Source organism: Gavia stellata, chromosome 1 (assembly GCF_030936135.1).
Source record: "Gavia stellata isolate bGavSte3 chromosome 1, bGavSte3.hap2, whole genome shotgun sequence".
NCBI lineage: Eukaryota > Metazoa > Chordata > Aves > Gaviiformes > Gaviidae > Gavia > Gavia stellata.
Window position 1 is genome coordinate 74968752 of NC_082594.1, and position 18958 is coordinate 74987709.

Consider the following 18958-nt stretch of genomic DNA (forward strand, 5'->3'; position numbering starts at 1 on the left):
TCTCCTTCCTCTTCAGCTCCTACAGCAAGAATGCCATCCTTTATTTTACATAAAATGGCTCTGAAGTTTTGTAAGTGGGTATGTATTGGGTGCAGGTGGCCAAGTGCTGGCAGCAGGGGGCTGCAGGGGTGGCCTCTGTGAGGAGAGGCCAGGGGCTGCCCTGTGCCGGACACAGCCACTTCTAGACATCTCCAACGGATCCACCGCACGGCACAGCTAAGCCCTCACCAGAATCATAGAATGACAGAATCACAGAATCACTAAGGTTGGAAAAGACCTGTAAGATCATCAAGTCCAACCATCAACTAACACCACCATGCCCACTAAACCATGTCCCACAATGCCACGTCCACACCTTCCTTGAACACCTCCGGTGAGGGTGACTCCACCACTTCCCTGGGCAGCTTATTGCAGTGTCTCACCACTCTCTCAGTAAAGAAATTTTTCCTAATAACCTCCCCTGGCACAACTTGAGGCCATTTCCTCTTGTCCTGTCGCTAGTCACTTGGGAGAAGAGACCAACACCCACCTCTCTGCAACCCCCTTTCAGGTAATTGTAGAGAGCGATGAGGTCTCCCCTCAGCCTCCTCTTCTCCAGACTGAACAACCCCACTTCCCTCAGCCGCTCCTCATAAGACTTGTGCTCCAGACCCCTCACCAGCTTCGTCGCCCTTCTCTGGACACGCTCCAGCACCTCAATGTCCTTCTTGTAGTGAGGTGCCACCAACACCAGTGGCACCTCTGGGAAAACATAATTAAGAAAGGGCAAGAACGCTGCATAGCAGTGTAAGAGAGAGGAGTGAGGAAAGAGAAACAGCAGTGTGAACACCAAGGTGAGAGAAGAAAAAAGGGGATGGAGGTGCTACAGGCACTAGAGCAGGGATTTTCTTGTAGCCTGTGGAGGGGACCATGCCGGAGCAGATAGCTACACTGCAGCCCATGGAGGACCCCATGATGGAGCAGGTGGACATGCCTTGAAAGAACTGTGGCCCATGGAGCCCATGCTGGAGTAGTTCTTGAAGGACTGCAGCCCATGGAAGGACCCACACTGGAGCAAAGTGTGTGGAGGAAGGAGCAGCAAAGAGGAACTCTTATGGACTGACCGCAGCCCCCATTCCCCAACTCCTCTGCACTGCTTGGGGGATGGTGGTGGGGAGATACAGTAGTTGGAAACAGAGGGGTGAAGGAATCCAGGGAAAGCGGTAGGGTGGGGGGAAGGTGGTGTTTTCATTTAGTCTTTTTTTCTCACCATCCAACTCTGTTTTTAATTGGCAAAAAATTAAATTAATTTTCCCCAAGTTGAGTCTGTTTTGCCCATGACAGTAATTGGTAAATGATATCCCTGTCTTTATCTCGACGCACAAGCTTTTCCATCTTTTCTTCCCCTGTCCTGTTGAGGAAGGGCAGTGAGCGAGCAACTGGGTGGGCAGCTGGCCAAGGTCAACCCACCACTGGGTAACAAAGCATCAGAGACATTTCTGAAGTCTTTCCCCTCTACTGCCAGGAGTCAAATCTCTAAAATCTTGGGGAAAATGTCTTTGAATGGTTGGACAGTCTGATAAAAATTGTGATTTTTTTTCTCTGGGAGAAAAAAAAAAAAACAAACAACAAACCACAACCCACACAGAAAGCCAGACTATTTGCAAAGGAAGGCACAAAGCAGTAGGACACTGTGGGTTCTCATGCTGCCACTTGTTGCTGTTGCTTTTAGATGTGGTGCTTAGGGACATGGTTTAGTGGTGGACTTGGCAGTGCTAGGTTAACGGTTGGACTCGGTGATCTTAAAGGTCTTTTCCAATCTAAACGATTCTATGCTTCTACGATTCTGTGCTCTGAAACACCTGCAAGAAGCCAAGGAAGCTGGGTCTTCTGGTGCAGTCCTCTCAGAAGCGTGAGCAAGGCGACAATACCTGCGGTGTCATACATCCAGAGGGCAAGGCGCTTGCCTGCAATGCAGGTTGCATCGAAAGAACATGACTTGATGCAGGATTAGCCGGTTTGTGTTTGGACGCCGCACCTGACATTTTCCCTCCGACTCCCAGAGCTGAACCCGCACACGGCTTCAGGCGGGACGGGGGTTCCCACAGGCGGCAGCCCTTTCACCCCGGTAGGGCTGTTGGTTCACGAGCAGTTCCCGTGTCCTCCGACCCGCTGCGGAGGGGTCGCGCCCGGTACCACGGCAGCCCGGGGCCTGCTCCTGGGGGACGGGTGTGGGGGCACCCTCACGGAGGGGGCCGGGGGGGCGACGGCAGTCACTGAAAAACCGCATTTTCCCGCTTCTCCCCGCTCCCCTCAGCCCCCTCTGGGGGTGTGCTGCCTCCGCCTCCCGCCTCCGGCGGGGCCCCTCCCCCTGTCAGGCACGGCCCCGTCCCGCCCGCCGGCGGCAGGCGCCTCCCCGGGCCGCCCGGTGACGGTTGGAGCGGGACGGGGCGGGGGGGAGGAGGGAGGAAGTGTCGCGGTCGCTACGGGAGACGGGGGGAAACCGGAAGCGGGCGGGGCGGGGCGGGGCGGCGAGGCGAGGCGCTGCGCTGGCGCGCGCTCCCAGCTTCTCCCCGCGGGCCGGCCGGGCGGCGGCGGCGCCATGGGCTGCCTCTTCTCGCGCCGCAGGAAGCCGGCCCAGGGCGGCCAGCAGCAGCAGCAGCAGCAGGAGGTGGCGGCGGTGGGGGCAGCGGCAGCCGGCCAGGACGCGGCGGCCGGCGAGGAGAAGGCGCCGCAGTACAGCTGGGACCAGCGAGCCAAGGTACCGCCCCGGCCGTTGCCCCCCGGCCGCGGGCAGCCGCCGCGGGGGCTGGGCGCGGGCATCGGCTGTCTCGGCGGGCAGCGCCTCGCCCTCTTCTGCCGCCCGGGCTTCGCGGGGCTGTAGCCGTGGTAGGGCCCCTGCGCCGGGCGGCGGCCGCTCGCCACGGGGGCGGAGGGGCGCCTCGGCAGGGAGCTCGCCGCGCCCGGTGCCGCTGTTACGGCTCGGTCGGCGCAGTTCAGAGCGTTTATTTAAGAAATAAAAGAGTCTCTAGCCTAAGGATTTTACCAGGCAGTCTCAAGTGGTGCAAGCGGAGAGGGCGGCAGGCTGGATCCTGTGGCTGCCGCCGGTGCGGGCATCGGTCGCCGGTCAGGCTGTACCCCGCCGGTGTCCGCTGCCGCTTCACCCTGCGGTAGCGTGGCGGTGGGCAGCTCGCCCCGCGCCTCCAGGCGGGCGGTGGCCCTCGGCTGGGCTGCGGCGGCCACGGCGGGTGGAGGGTTTGCGTCTGTCCGCCGCCGGGGTTTCCCATCTAGCTCGGGGTCCCGCGGGTGCGTGCTTCAGCTGAGCAGACCACCGCGATGGCAGTCAGCGGGTAGCTGGAGAGCTGTTTGTGCCCGGGTGAGCTGAAGTCCCCAGGCCTGGTGTTTCAGAGGGGGCATAAAACGCGTGTCGTGTGTCCTGACTGTCAGTAGTATTTATGCTTCCTGCTTGGCTGTTTGGGTTGTTGGGCTTTTTTGTTTAGGTTGTGGTTTTGGGTGGTTGTTTTGTTTTAAAGCTAGAGGAACTAGAGCTAGCCTATCGGTCCCTGAAGTGACAGATGAAGACAGATCCTTCCCAGTGCCGTTTCCTGACCCGTTGAAGGCAATCACCAAGCCTCAAGCAGGAGAGCACTTAAGTGCTGGATTAAATAAGTTTCTTCCCACCCTCGTTTCAAGTTTCACTTCCTAAATACGTCATGACATCATAGCCCTGCTAGGTCTCCCCTCCTCTCCAGCTGCCTTTGGGTGGGGGAAGGAGAAAATGGGGCAGGCCATAAACTTAATTGGTGTGGTTTTAACAAACACAATCCCCAAACCTTTAGGCCATATTTTACAAGAATGGAAAATAAAATGCGTGAACTTATTTGAATGCTTAGCTGGTTTGTTTTTTGAACCTGGCCAGGTGCCCTAGGGTGTCCCTTAAGTCTTCCAAGTAGATTAAGACAAGCTCAGATGGAAATGAGCTAGAGAGCGTGCACATGGCCCAGAGGAATCGGTTCCTTGAGGATAAAGGCGTTTGATCTGTGTCGGGTTTGTTGCTTTGACTTGCTGGTGGATATTTGCAGTGCAGCATTGGGGGGAGAAGGGCAGGATGGCAGCCTGTTACTTGTGCGGAGACTGTTCTCACAGGGAGAGGGCTATACCGAAACTGTATTTTAGAGTAGCAGAACAAATCTTAGCTCTGTGCAAAAGTACGTTACTAAATGAGCACTTGAAATCATATGGTTTAATCTTAGAGCAAATTCATCAGCTACAGCTCAATTTAAATGAGACGTTTTATTCCATCTGCTTATATGGTGCTAAGGTCTAAAACTAACAGGAGGAAAGTCAGGATGTAGAAACACTTGATTCAGAGAACAGCCAGCCTTGTTGCTAAGGAGATGACTATTGTTAACGTGCTGGAAGTAGGCTCAAGCTAACAGATGAGGTTATTACAGCACCAACAATCTATCTCTGTGGAGGAAAAAAAAGCATGTAATATATTGCATGTACAACAACTTCCTCCTTTTCTATAAAAGACTTTTAGAAACCAGAAGAATCAGTGAGGTTGGGCTGTGCTACTGAACTGTGGAAGCCATCAAATTAGCTGTTTAATTTTGTACTGTACAGCTCAAGAACAGCAATTTACTGTTTAAGCCCATTTCTCTTGCTCTTTGTAGCCTATCTTTCATTGGGCTTTTGGATGTATGCTTAGTACATTAAACCAGGAAAGCAGTACTGAGACACCAGGTCTTAGGTAAAGGAATACTGAGCCCTTAGTGTGCGAAACTTGTTGATCCCAGTTTGCATTAAGTGATACTAAGTCAGTGTTAATGTAGTAGCTTTAAGTATTGCCTCTGATACATTATCCTGCTGTCTATTGCTTTCTTATTTCTGATGCATCATATGTTATACTTATTCATCTCACCATTTGTGTTTGTACACAAAGTTAGATGGAAGTCAGTCAGAAAACTTGTGGCATCAAGACTCTTTTTTGTTCAAGTGCATTGACTTGTATTCTGAACCCAGAAAACCTCAGCTCTGTCAACAGATGCGCTAGTGGTCTTTTGATGTTAATTTCCTGTTGCTTTTAATAATGTGTCGACGCACCACTTGGGTTGGGGGTGTATTTCTAATTTTAGGTTCTCCTACTCAGTGATGCAGTTTTAGTTATGTAGTTCAGTTCTGCAAGCAGGTTTGGCAATTGTCTACAGTTCTTGTAAGCTATCCTCTGTACATTCTTACAGGTGGGTAAGTCTTGCTGCTTAGAGATTCCAGCTGTCTTCCTACAAACTGATGCCATACTGACACTCTTACTGTAGGCAGACAAATGTAGGCATGCTCATGTGCATGCTTGTCTTATTAGGGATGTGAAAAGAGGTGACTGCTAGCTGACAGCTGTGCTGGAAGAAGCTCTGAACCTGAGGAGTTCCTCCGGTGAAACTATTCCTTCTGCTTCTGAAGGACAGCATCGTTAGTGTAGTCTATTTTAATTGTGTTCTGGTGGCAAAAGATGATCAGTATAGGTACTGTCTGCTAGTGCAGGCCTAGCCGAAGACTAATACAACAATATCCTAGTGACCATGTAACTCTTGTAGAATAGTCCTGAAAGTGGACTGTGTAGTAGAGAACTCCAAATATAAAATATTATAAGATGCTGATAGTTGAACTGAAATTAAGGGAAGTGTATGAATCTGAGGGGCCTTTTCAGATTTCGGCGTGACCTCATTTAAGTGAGGACAGAAGTCTATGTTTTTAAGGTATGCAAAAATTAATGGAATTTAGGTTGTGTCATAAGTCTGGGATCTCTGTAGTGCTTGCTGATCCTTGGGTTCAGAGAACTGTGTGAAGATTACTTATGATGCAATAGAAGAATCAAAGGATCAGCTTATCTTGAAAACAGAAGGGGAAAGGATGAGTGTTCAGTTTCTTGCTGCTCTGGGATTCTTAGTCCAGGAGAATAAGTAGAGCACAGTTTATTAGAGTCTGTTATTGCTGCACTGCATCCTGGGGGCTTGTCATGTGTTGGTGTCATTGGGCTGTCATGAGAGTCCCCTTCTGACTAAGTGTGGGAGAGGAACTTGGTAGCGCTTGGCCCTCCTCAGCCTGCTTCAGCTAGGTTTCCACCTGGAATGTAAGATTGTATTTCTGCTCCTGGTCTCCCTTTTCCTTTCCTTACTACCTCCTGTGTGACTAATGTTGTTTACACGTGTGACCAGAGTGATAACTACAGCAGTAACTGAATATGGGTATATACAGACAGGAACTGGGGGTTTGTGTCTTGTGATGGTGGATATACCCATGTGCTGTCACCTTCTCTGCAGGAGAAGAAACACAAAAGTCTGCATCGTCTTTTTGGTATTGTCTCATGTTTAAAGAAGCAGGATTAAATTAATTATGATCGCAATGGCATTTAAAGCTTAGAGGGACTTTCCTTCCCAGATGATTTTTCCTTTTAGAAGGAACAAGTAAAGTTTTGGTTTATGTCAGTTGACTTGCAACTTAACTGCTGTAGTTGATAGGAAACATGCAGCTGTCATTGCTATATCAGACTGTGATGGCTGTATTCAAACAGTTTAAAAAAACCTCAGAGGTGTAACTTTCTATATAAATCATATATAGTCTTTTGTTAGTTACCTTACATTTGAGGATTCTGCTAGAATGGTCTGAGTTGACATGGACGTCTTGAACTATCTAGATCTTGTTTAGGTAGCCACTTTGTATTTTATTTTGGAATATAAATAAAATCACTTTCATATTTTTTCTTTTTTCTAACTAGACAGTAAAATATTTTGTCCTTAAATCCAGTGCATCTCCCTTATGCTTCCCTCTGCACCAGAAGAACTACTGCTGTATTTCTCAAAACATAGTCTATCAACTGAGAAACAGTCAGCAGGTTCATATAAACAGTATTTCCAGTTAAGTCAGATATGGGCGTATAGTAGCTTGCTTTCTTCTTCCTCTTCTACCTGCAGTATTTGGTAACGGTTTGTTGTTTAGAAAAGTAGAAGAATGACCCTTTTATGCTATTATGGGCTCTCTGGAAGAGGGGGAAGATTACAAAGAATAGAATGAAACGTGCATTCAGACTGTTGTATTGGCCACATTTAAAGCCAAGGTGCACAGGAGATGCTACAAGATGAAAAATTGTGTGCTGATGACTGGAACCTGTACATGGTGTTCCTCTTTCCAGCTTTTCTTGTTGCCTAAGAATCTAGAAATCTGCCAGAGGTAAGTAACTTCAACAAACAGTCTCCAGAGGATGTTGCAACTCGGTGCTTAAGGGCACCAATCCCATGCAAGTATGAATGTGCAGAAGTGTCTAGGCCTGGGAATGCACTTCTCTTGCTTATTTCCTTTCTGTTAATTCCCCTACTGACAAAAATAGCATGTAAAGCCTCTTAAGTTTGTGTGCCTACCCTATAGCTGCAGCTTTTAATGTCACTGGGTCAGCAGCCAACTCTTGCATGTCATCGACTGTATATAAATCCATAGCTGAACCACCATCTGTTGTGATTTAGAGAGATAGGGAATGGTTTTTTTGAGAATAGTATTTAAGAGAGAAGACCTTAGTGTAAGTGGTTTACACATTATTGTTTGCTCAGCAGGCTAGACCCAGGTAACTAGGGGAGAACTGTAATCCATTAAGAACAGCAGTACTTTCTCATATTTGTGGTGGCATGTCATTCCTGTCTAAAACTCCTTTCCTGATGGACCCAGTTAAAAATTAAAAAGTCTTGTTAAGACATGAACTCATGCCAGAAAGAGTTCAAGAAGCTGTTGGGATCCTTGGTGATTCTAGACGCAGTTACCGCTAAAAACCGTGAGGGTCTAGTACTTCTAAGTCTTCTTCCAAATGGGAGCTGCCTAGTCTTGGTGCCAGTAAACTGGATAATGGTGGCTGAAGAGATGTATGTCATCTGCAGCCTTCATGTCTGGCCTCTGACCTTCTTGCAAGACAAGTGTTTGCACAAAGGAAGGCTGCTTAATACACCTTGCACTTGTTGCAGCAGAACTTCCTAGAGTTCAAAGCAACCACAACAAAATTTTGTCTTGATTTCTCTCCTTTCTTTGTTCTTTAAAATCCCTGCTCCTTACAATTTGTCTTCCAGTCCTTTGTAACAGACTTATCACCAATGTCATCGCTGATAACCAAAGATGAGACTTGTGTACCTCTGTGGAGGGGGAAGAACATTGTGTAAGCAGGGATTACTTTTTCATCATTATATCTGGTTATTTTAGGTCACTCTATGGAGTAATTTCTGAACCTGCGCATAGCACTTCTAATAGGTTTCAACTCTTGAGCTGTGCTTGTATCTATTAATACACGACTCGTATCTACTCCAAAAACTCTTTAAATTCAGCTGAAAGCATTAAAAATTGCCTCTATAAATACTGTCATCATTTGGACTTACACCAGCCTGGGGAAAAAAAGATGTTTAAAAATGTATTAAGGGATGGAGAGTAAAGCATTGTCTGGGTGAGATGGGTGGATTTGGACAAAGTTCTTTGAAGCTTTATCCAAATACAAAGGATAAATAGATGAGTTATCAAACAGTTGATTTTTTCTGGCCTGCCACATACTTAAGATTTTACAGCAAAAGTTGCACGAGATGAACAGGCAGAGAAATCTACATAGCCCCGATTATGATTGTATGAGGCTGCAGATGTTACCTTCTTCGGTTGCTTTTGATTTTCCTAGCCTGCTTCTTTGCTATGTTGCTGAGACAGAGCTTAAGAAGCAGTTAGTGCTGACTGTCAGGGGAAGGAAGGTGGATGCAGTGATTTAATATTAACCTGTTGATGATAGCTGCAGACTTCAGAGCTGGCAAGCATGAAACTCTGCAATGAGCATATTAGCAGCTGTTGGATGCATCCTCAAAATCATAGTTCTGCCTTCACACTCCTTTCTCTGGCATGTTTCTTTTACCCAAGGGAAGTGAAACATTCAGATCTGCTACAGTCTCTTGGGTTACTTTCTCTCCCCACACTGGGTTATTGCCCCAGTGAGGAGGGTGTTAAATCTATTTCAGTCCCTCCAGTCTGTACAGCAGTGTTAGTCAATAAATACTCTTGGTCTCTAACAGGAAAACTGCAAAGCAAAATTAAATGAAATTGGCAAGCTCCATAGTGTGGTGAACAAACTGAGAAGTAAGAGTTGTGTCAGTGCAGAACTCTTAATTCACATCAGGAAAATAAAATTGAGCTCCTGAATCCGGTAATAAGCTGACTTTTTTTATCATTAAACTCAACTACTACTCTTTCTCAAGCGCTCTCATTTGAAACTGTCTGTAAGCTGTGGGTTAGCTGACTAACCAGTGTTTTTCACCTAGGCCTAAATAGAATTGCAAGATGAAGTTGAAGTTTCACGCCTCCCTGTAAAGGCTGCCGTGTAGGATGAGCTAGTGCTGCTTCAGAGGCTTTTTAGAGCAGAGCAATTTGGAAGGACATGCTTAGGTGCCAACTTTCAAACAAGCTGTAAGTTCTGGAAACTTTGAACTTCTCCTTCCTAGGAGAAGTAACTGTTCCTCTGTACCCTGTTTTGAAGGCAGTAAGCCTGTCTCCCAAGGTTATTAAAAAAATACCCAACATGTATATACATAAATGTTCTACAAGATGCCTGAGAAGGACGTGCCCAAAAGCAATTTTGATAGTTATATTCTCAACTATGAGAGAATATGACTATAAATATCTTATATATGGATCAAATGTGCAACATTACATGAGACTTAAGATCTTTAGAGGGTTTTAATCCTAATCATACTGTGTGGCTGAGTCTCCTTGCTGTGTCCCTTATGATTTGAGCCTCCCAATTTTATTTGTAACTCTTCCAACTAATTTTCCTGGATGTGTATGAGTGGTATTAAATATGATTGAGGGGAGATTTCTAGGAAGCCATCTTCATTGTCTCAACTTGCATTTTTATTTGGAATATTCATAAGCTGCAAACCTCCTTTCCTGTCCGGAGGTCAAATATGTTGTCTATAAAGGAGTACATTTTATGGGTTGGTAGAGACTTTTAGCTTCCATTAGCTGTTCTGGACAAAAGCTACCCAGGCTGAGTTGGTTTAGCGAATGTCTGGCACTAGCCCATCCTGCTTTATGCCTTTTTCTGGTCTCTAAATCTCATGCAAATGTTTGAAATGCTGAGAGGAGGAGGAGGAGTTTCTTACAAATTGGGATATCCAGGAACTGTTATAATGCATTAACACTGATTATGGTGCAGCAAGCTTTAGGGCCCCTCAGGCTGATAATCAAATAGAGGGTTTGTGAAGTGGTCTTGTGTTAGATTAGTTCAGGTACTTGTATACTTCTGAGTGCTATTTTAATAAGCTTTCACAAGAGGGCAGAGTAGAATTTGCTCCGGGAAGCGTAATTGTCTTGACTCGTATATATCTAGAAATGACCCAGCTCAGACTCCTTCGGTGTTACGACAGCTCTGGCTGTATTACTCATGCTGTCCACCTGTATCGCATATTATCCTGTGGCTCTTCAGTCTCTGTTCCCCAACGGAGAGTCCCAGGGAAAACCACAGTCTATCTCAAGTGTCCCTCCCCAGTGGGGCGACGCTACAGCGTGGAGAAGAGGTCTGTAAACGTGCCCCCTACATCAGCACTGCCAGTGTTTCCTTGTTGGTCATAACTAAAACAATCACGTAGCTGTCGTTAGCACAAAAATCTTGTAACTGTTAGCACAAGATAATGCTGTGGTGCAGATAAGCAAGTTCTTTGTAGTTTGCAAATGTAATAAAGAAGATACTGATTGAAAGCAGCAAGGTTTCCTTGCAACATGTTGAGGTGTGGTAAAATATGACCACGAAAGCTACTTGAAAAGGAAATACTGGGTATCTCTAGCTTTATGAATCTTTAAGTATGTTAGCAAATTAATTTATTACAGTTATTGTAATAATACCCAGGACCATCATCCTTGTTGAAACTGTTTAGAGTCTACAGAGAAAACTAGTTCCCCCTGCCTCCTTTCTTTATTAGAGGACAAACTGAGTTATGGTTTTTTACCTGGAACATCTCAGAAGTGTAGTTTCAATTCTTTGTTGTACCTCACTACTGTGCATTCCAGTAGTTTAGCTAAAAGAGCTTTTTCTGATTTTTCATCTGTCTTAGAAGAGTTTTCTGTCAGGTTATCCTGTACAATTCAGTTCTACCTCAATTAATACAAGTCAATTGACATTTAGTATTGTAATATTCTCTGTATGTGAAGACTTCCACGTTCTTTTTTTTCTTCCTCCTTCAGGTTGACCCCAAAGATTACACTTTTTCTGGACTTAAAGACAAAACTGTGGGTCGACTGCCTGGAAAAGTATCAGGGCAACAATTCATCATTCAGGACTGTGAGAACTGTAGTATCTACATATTTGACCATTCTGCTACAATCACTATTGATGACTGTGTAAACTGCCAAATCTTTTTAGGACCAATAAAAGGCAGCGTCTTTTTCCGTGAGTGCAAAGATTGTAAATGTGTAGTGGCCTGCCAACAGTTTCGCACTCGGGACTGCAGAAAGCTGGAGGTATTCTTGTGCTGTGCCACGCAGCCTATTATTGAGTCCTCCACAGGTATGAAATTTGGATGTTTCCAGTACTATTATCCTGAGCTTGCTTTACAATTTAAAGATGCTGGACTGAGTATCTTCAATAACACATGGAGCAACATCCATGACTTTACCCCTGTGTCAGGAGAAAATAACTGGGGCCTTTTGCCTGAGAATGCTGTAGTCCAAGATTATGTTCCTCTGCCCAGCTCTGAGGAGCTGAAAGCTGTCAGAATTTCTACCGATGCTGCGAGGAGCATAATACCAGTAACTCGAGGGCGGAGACAGAAAACCAGTGATGAATCGTGTTTGGCTGTGTTTTTTGCTGGTGACTACACAACTGCAAATGCCAGGAAGTTAATTGATGAGGTAAGTAACCTTCATCTGTGTTCAGCTTTTTGAATTCCTAATTGGACTTTCCTCTGGATAGCCTCCGATGCTCCCTGAGGGGCAATGCAGAGACTCTGCTTGTCTATTAACCATACCAAGCAACTGCACTGTTTAAAACCTTAAAGCGAGGTAAGAGACTGGAGGTCATCTGATCAGACAGTTGTTTTACAGCTGACATCCTGTGACTGGCACATCTATCCTCTAATATTTCCAGTGTACTTTTCCACCACGGCACACCAAAGCTACGTTCTGAAGAAAATGCGTAGTTGATTTGATGAACTTGACCAAACGTAGAGTAAGTGATTGGCAATGCTTGTGAAAGGGATATAGCCAATTAACTTGTTAGCTTATTGCTCTGAAAGTCACAGCTAACAAAACAGTCTGTCCTGAAAGTTTTTCCGGTACTAACAGAGACTTAAAAAAAAAAAAAAAAAAAACATGTTAAATTGTATCCCCCCTGCCACCCAGTATTGGAATTTTTTTTCTGGAAGAGGCAGTTAGTGTTTGTCATGATTGGTCAGCTGTCTTTGATTACTTAAATAGCTGGTGCTCTCTTTATCTTTTTTTCCTGCCCTGTGAGGGAGCAGCTCCCAAGCTCAGCTGAGTTTGGGCTTTCCTGGGGCTAAAATCTGGGAGTGGGTGGCTGCTTTTAGCACCCTGGAGTGCCAGGGATAGCAGAGCAAAGCCAGTAACCATGAGCTACAGCTTCTGAGAGACGTATCTGCAAAAGCTGCTGATGCCAGTGCTGTATGATCAAGAAAACAACTGATGGAGCTCCTTCCCTTGGGTTTTTAACTGCAGGGAAAGAAAGCTGTAGAGTGTTCCCGTGCTTCCCCACTGCCCAGTTGAATTTTTGTGGAACTGAGTTACTAACAGCTACTTGAGTGAAGGGAGATAATAATACTTATGGGTTGTTTTTTTTCTGCAGAAGGAATACCTACAGTAAACAGTATAATAGATGTGTTCTCCTGTGTTAGTAGTTCTTTAGAAATTAGAATTAAGAAGATGCTAAAAGACTAGTTAGTGAGATGATGTGGAAACCTTACTGCTCTGTAGATTAATGGATGCTTTGGAAGTACAGATACAGTTGCTCCTTCTCCACATGCTTTTAGTTCCATATTAGATTTGAAATAAAAAAAACTGTGTGTGTGCATGTGTGTTCAAAAGTTTGTATCTTTTTTTTTCCAAAGTGAATAGATAAGAGTTTGAGCTACTGCTTGACTGAACTGTTGCAGACTAAAGAGAACTAACTGCTTGACTCCAGATGCTGAATGCTTTTAACTCCCGTTAGTTTCAGCTTGTGAGGAATTGTGGGGGAAAAAACTACAACCCTGGGCCATAACATAAAACAAAAATGTTCACATTTACTCCTCTAGGTACACTAGGGCAGAGGAGAAAATCTGAATGAATGGAATGAAAATAAACAGAAAGGTAGAAAAAGCAAATGGTCTTTGAAAAGAGCAAAAAGGGTCCCTTTTCTCTGTGGCTTAACATGTATGGGGAAAATGGGTCTATTCCAGTGTAATCTGGATACTCAAGCTGAACTCTCTGCATTAGAAGCATTTTTAACAGGAATTCTTTCTCTGTTAACAGATGACTGCCAAAGGCTTTCAGCTGGTACAGACTAAAGAAGTCTTAATGAAGGCAGAGGATGCTCACAGAGTTTTCCAGCAGTGTGCATCAGAATTCATTCCACTGCTTGAAAAAGGTGAGTTTGTGCTGTTTTCTTTCTCTTCTTGATATAGAAATCTAGCTGTCTCTAGAGAGTTCTGGAGAAGAGGAATGAAGGAGAAATTTGTGTTTCAAGAGCATAGTGTAAAGCCATTTTAAATGAGTTTTGGGAGCCTCAATCAGGCCCTAAAAAGCCAAAACTCCTGAAGGCATCAGAAATGAGCTATTCCACATATATTTTGTGGCTCTGCCCCCCCCTCTAGTGGTCCAACCACATAGCTCAGGAGCAGTGGCCCACGCAGATCTGTCTGAGGTGGTCAAAAGAAGCTCATGCTTTTAGACTATTACCACCGTGACTGCTCAACCACCTAGATGTTCAGTATTTCTGTATACATATTTAAGCAAATCAGTATAGATGTGTATAAAGCAGGCAAGTGTTAAATTTCTTTTTATAACTGGTGTACTGTCAGAGTATTTCAAAAGCCTTTTTATTGATCTGACTGTAATTGGTTTTTGTCTCTTCCTGCAGAATTACAGACATCTTGCCATCTGTTATATGCTAAAGCTCAATACACACTCCCAAACTTAGTAGCAACATGCAGTTTTTTTCATAGTAACATAAGAGGTCTGTGATGCTCATTGCAAGAATAGGACAAAAGTTATTGTACTTCTCAGATGACAGTCTAGTTTAAGGGCTATTTTGCACCCGTGTGGGAAGAAATAACATGTTCAGAATGAAACCAGAGAAGGGGGATCTGCAAATAGTGAGTGAGAACAAGTCTAAAAATCAGGCAGTTTGCTATCTTGGGACTGAGGCAAAAATGCCTGAATGACTCAGTCCTACTCCAGATGTCTGTGAAATGGCTCACTATTTGAGTGGTATAGTCTGACTCACTTCCATGATGCCCTGCACTCCTTAGCATTTTTTGTGCCATTGCTGCCTTTCAAGAAGTAAAGCTGGAATCCTGCCAGAGTCTCTGCAAAAATGAGCATGGAATTGCAGATACTTTCTTCTCAGATAACACTGTACTTTGAAGCTATGGTTAAGTGTTTTTAATTCTTTATCTGCATTATGGCTGCTCAAGCAAAAACCATAAAATGCTTCTTGCAAGCTTCACAATCCCTTATGGGTTGAGAAATCTACAGTTTCATTGCCAAGCTTAAAAAGTAGTATTGATTCTAGATTACACTATCTTCTAGGTCCAGTGGTTGCTTTGGAGTTCAGTGGAGACGGTGCTGTGGAAGGATGTCAAAGCACTATAAATGATGTTTTTAGTGGGACTAAGGTAAGCTGGTGTATTGCTTGTCGGCGACAAGAGAAATTGCCCTAGGAAAGAGAGTACTAAACCCCCATATCTGTTGAAGAATAGAAGATTTCCCCTTAAAACTGTTATTTCACGTAATAGTAAAAACAAGTTCTATAAGTATAGTAGGGAAAAGCTCTACTCCAGAAGTCTTATACTGAAGTCTTTGTGATGTCCTAGTCTATTAAACCCTGACAAAGATGATAATACAGGATTTCAACTTTTTTTAAGGTTTACTTTTGCTTTGTAGGATATTGCAGAATGCCTTCCTTCAAAGGCATTTTTTTTCTTCTGTCAGCTTGTTTTGCTGTAGCTTCTCTACACCACACCTCCTCTTTGCTTGCTGTCCCCATTTCTCTGAATGGTAATGGTTTTGAGAAAGTTTTGGAAACAATTAGAGCACTCCTGATAATGAGAAAGTGACAAACCCTTCACTTTAAAGCAGTTGTTCAAAGACGACTAGAATGTCTCTGAGACATAGTGTCCATACAGCTCCTTGCTGTCTTTCAGTTCCTTTCAAAAGAGTTACTTGGAACTAGACTGCCCAGTTTCTGGAAAACAGTTGTCTTCTAATGTCATCTCAAATGCAGCTAATGTTTGCTTTTTTTGTGTTTGCCTGATGTGTAGTGGGCCTTAATTTGGCTCTCTGAGTCTGGAGAATACTAGAACTACAGTCTGGGCAGTGTTGTGATATTACTGATTCTTTCTTTTGACCCAAAAGTCATCACTGCAAATTTTACCATAAAAATGGCCTCTTTAAGCAGGAGCTTACAGTGGCTTTTTTTAGTGTGGTTAGCGTGTTTTGGTTTTTTTTCATATACAACAAAGCTGATACTGGGTAGGTAATTCACTGGTTCTTCTAGATCTTTTTCTCTATTCAAAGACTGAAGTAATAGTAATTATTAGAATAAATAAAATTTTATTTTTTTCCCCACTAAAATGACTGGTGTGTGTTGTTATAACATTATGAATGCCCTGATCTGAGATGCTTCCAGAAACAGCAGACTGTGCACTTCATGCTGTGAAGTAAGCATTGTTCTTGAAGGTGATCTGTAGTGTTTGGGTTCAGTTCCAAATGTGAAATTACTACATCTGGATTTAAAACTTCTGTTTACAGCCTGGTTCCATAGTAAAAATCTTCCTCACTTACTAAATACTTGCTGCACTGAATTAAGCAGCAGAATTTTGGGCTTCCTGAGAAGTGTATATCTTTATCTAAATAAACTGGAACTCCAAAACTTTTGATAAACACTGAATTTGTGCATGGATCCCTAGATAATTGAGTATCATGAGTATATATTTTTTTAGAAAATGTATTTCTTTCTTGGGACATAATTTGGAAGTAATTTAGGGAGTAACAAACTTCAGATTTATTACTACCAGAAGGTTCAGGAATGCTCTATAAAATTGTTTCACGTCATTGTTGGCTGCCCTTATTGTGTTTGAGATTTGTTATAGTGCTCAAAGAATTGTAGGTATCCTTGATCAAAAAACAATGATAAAAGGTCTTAAGAAGATAGGTATCCTGTAAGACTTTGCAGGAGATTAATCTGCTTTTAAGCAGGTGGCTATATCTGCATTTGAAAACCACAGTTAAAAAGTATTAAATTCACCTGTTAATAATGTTGATTTCACCAGGTTTTTGTTTCTGAAATAAATCTGATAAACAACTGTAGATACTCAGGTAAGGGTAGAAAAGTTCTTCAGCAGTAGCACCACCAGAGTTTTTTGAGCTGTTTGGTAGAAACAACATGCTACAAGGAGAGCTCTGTGCAGTGCACTTAAGTGGACTTACTATTTGTGTGGACTAGGTACGTCTACACTCTTTACCTCTGACATTCTTTCTGATGTGACCTGCACTTTTTTGGCGTTCTTTCTGGTCTTGTTCCTCTATCTCATCACTTATTCATAAAATACTCTGCAAAATGTAAATGGTAATATCCTGGTAGCTAAGGATGCTGAAAGAAGGTATTCAACTGTTGTGACTGTGGTACCAATCGCTGTTGCACCAAACAACTGCCAAATAATTAGTAGATGTTCTCAAGTCCCTTCAAATGGAAGTCTACCATGCATCCAAGCAACAGTCTAGGAAACTACTTGCTTTGTGATCATATAATTTACTGGACAACAGGATATTAATCTTAAAACATAGTTTAAGTAAACCAGTTCAAGGAACTGTCATAGTTAACATTCATGTGGTATTCTGAGCTGAAACAGACAAGTGGTGACTGTAGGACTATCATCATCTGGAATAACCCATTCCTACAGTCCCAGTGCGCTTCAGAATAGCTCAGTTGGCTGTGCCAACACTGATGTGCTAAGACAGTGATGGGTTTCCTCTTGAAGTATAGAAAAATATAAGATAGTAAGAACTCAGTTTAAGTTTTTGATTGAGGCTATCACTTGCATGTTGAGATTGATGAACAGCCACAACACTTTGTCTGTTACACTGAACTATTTGGGCATTGCCTAAGGCATTTGCAGTTGATTTGTTGAAAGCTTTCATAGGTGATTGTCCTAGAGCTTGAACTTCCACAGGCATTGATCAATTTTGCAAAATGCAAATGTAATTGAAGTTATTTTAAAAAAAAATCTGATGAAGAAGCAACTAAGTTTTTTTGAAGGGAATATAGTGCAAGGGAGTCTTTCTTACAAACTCTGCCTTTCTGTTAAAGGAAAGCTTAATGGTAGCCTAAGGTTTTTGTGTGTTTGTTTTCCCCTCCTCTCCTGGACAGAGTTTGACTTTACCGAGCAAAAGACATCTCAATGGACACTAGCTGAAGCTGTGACCCCTGAATAACTGAGCCCAAAACTTTTAATTCCCATCAGTGGAAGGCTAGGGTTGCTGCAACTAGCATGTCTGCTAGGAATAGGTGATGCTAACAAAGCGTGCATCAGGGCTGAGAAAATTTTAGGGCTATTCTAACACACAGTGGAAACCAACAGAGTTGTGCCTTTCATGAAGTGCAAAAATAAAAATAACCATTACTAGCTCCGAATGAGCAAAGACTACTTGAACTTCTGTATTAATGATGCGTAACTATTCCCTTGTTTATTAAAACAGGTTTTTGTATCGGAGAGCAAGGCATCAGCGTCTCAAGATGTAGACAATTTCTACAACTTTGCTGACATGCAGATGGGAATGTGAAGTTTAACATGAAGGTGTTCACGTACGGTTTGTCTCGGCACTTGGATGTCACTTGGCTTGAATATTGCAGTAGTATCTGAGAATTTTTGTCATTTGGTTTTGTATTTCTCATATATCCCTTTTATAAAGCTATTGGTGGCTTTAATACCATATTACCTGAACTGAAGTAAATAGCATAGCTCCCCACGTGTGTTGTGTTTGAAACTTATATTTCAACTCCAGAAACAATGGAGGTTTTCTACTAACTTTTTACAGTGATTTCTAAATTTCTATTGACACTTGAATGTTTCTTGTCAACATCTAATGGTAAGACATATTTGAAAAGTGCAATGCTGATCCAGATTTGATGCAGTAGTAATTGTTACCTTTAACTCAAGACACATTGTTTAGAAAGTGCATTTATGTGAAACTCGCTGTTCAAACCATAACCATATGCAAATTTGTCTTCATTGGGGGCCAGAGAGGAAGCTGTAGTCATTGACTTTCTGAAAGCCTAGTCTGAAATGAATTCTCTTTATAGCATGCTTTCAGAAGCAGTGTGTGACTTATAAAATGTACATCTGGCTTATTCTGCTTCAGCTTCTTTTCTTGAATAAAGTTGTTTGCAGCAGCATTTACGCTGAGAGTTGTCGTAACAGCATTCTGGTAAGTGAGCACTCACCAGGGTCTTCTGCTCTGAGGTGAATTCTGAGCACAAGTGCTCTGCGGAAGATGCTCCAAGGTCCACTCGGGGTCTCTGGTAATAAAGCTGCCTCTGGTATTCCCATGTCATGTATGGTATATACAGGAGGTTCGCTTGGACTCAGAGCAATGAGTCCCTGGCACCGTTTTTCTTTGCTAGAAAGGACATACAGCAACCAGGAGTCAGAGAAGGGCTCTGATGGCATTAAAAAAGCTCTTCCTTGCTAGACCTCAGGAGAAG

The 18958-nt window shown here is 43.5% G+C and overlaps 1 protein-coding gene across 1 annotated transcript; it reads left to right on the forward strand.

The window, feature by feature from the left end:
• Window positions 1-2581: 2581 nt before the first annotated feature.
• RP2 (RP2 activator of ARL3 GTPase) lies at window positions 2582-18527 on the forward strand. The gene is made up of 6 exons (XM_059820227.1): window positions 2582-2650; window positions 2702-2740; window positions 11227-11892; window positions 13507-13621; window positions 14785-14870; window positions 17953-18527. Exons 1-6 carry the CDS (start codon window positions 2582-2584, stop codon window positions 18034-18036), a joined length of 1059 nt encoding a protein of 352 aa, XP_059676210.1. The 3' UTR covers window positions 18037-18527.
• Window positions 18528-18958: the final 431 nt, after the last annotated feature.

Coding starts and splice junctions, on each gene's coding strand:
- RP2 (XM_059820227.1), top strand. CDS start 2,582: ATGGGCTGCCTCTTCTCGCGCCGCAGGAAGCCGGCCCAGGGCGGCCAG. Junction 2,651..2,701: donor AGCAGCAGCAGCAGCAGGAG/GTGGCGGCGGTG, acceptor GCGGCCGGCGAG/GAGAAGGCGCCGCAGTACAG. Junction 11,893..13,506: donor CCAGGAAGTTAATTGATGAG/GTAAGTAACCTT, acceptor CTCTGTTAACAG/ATGACTGCCAAAGGCTTTCA.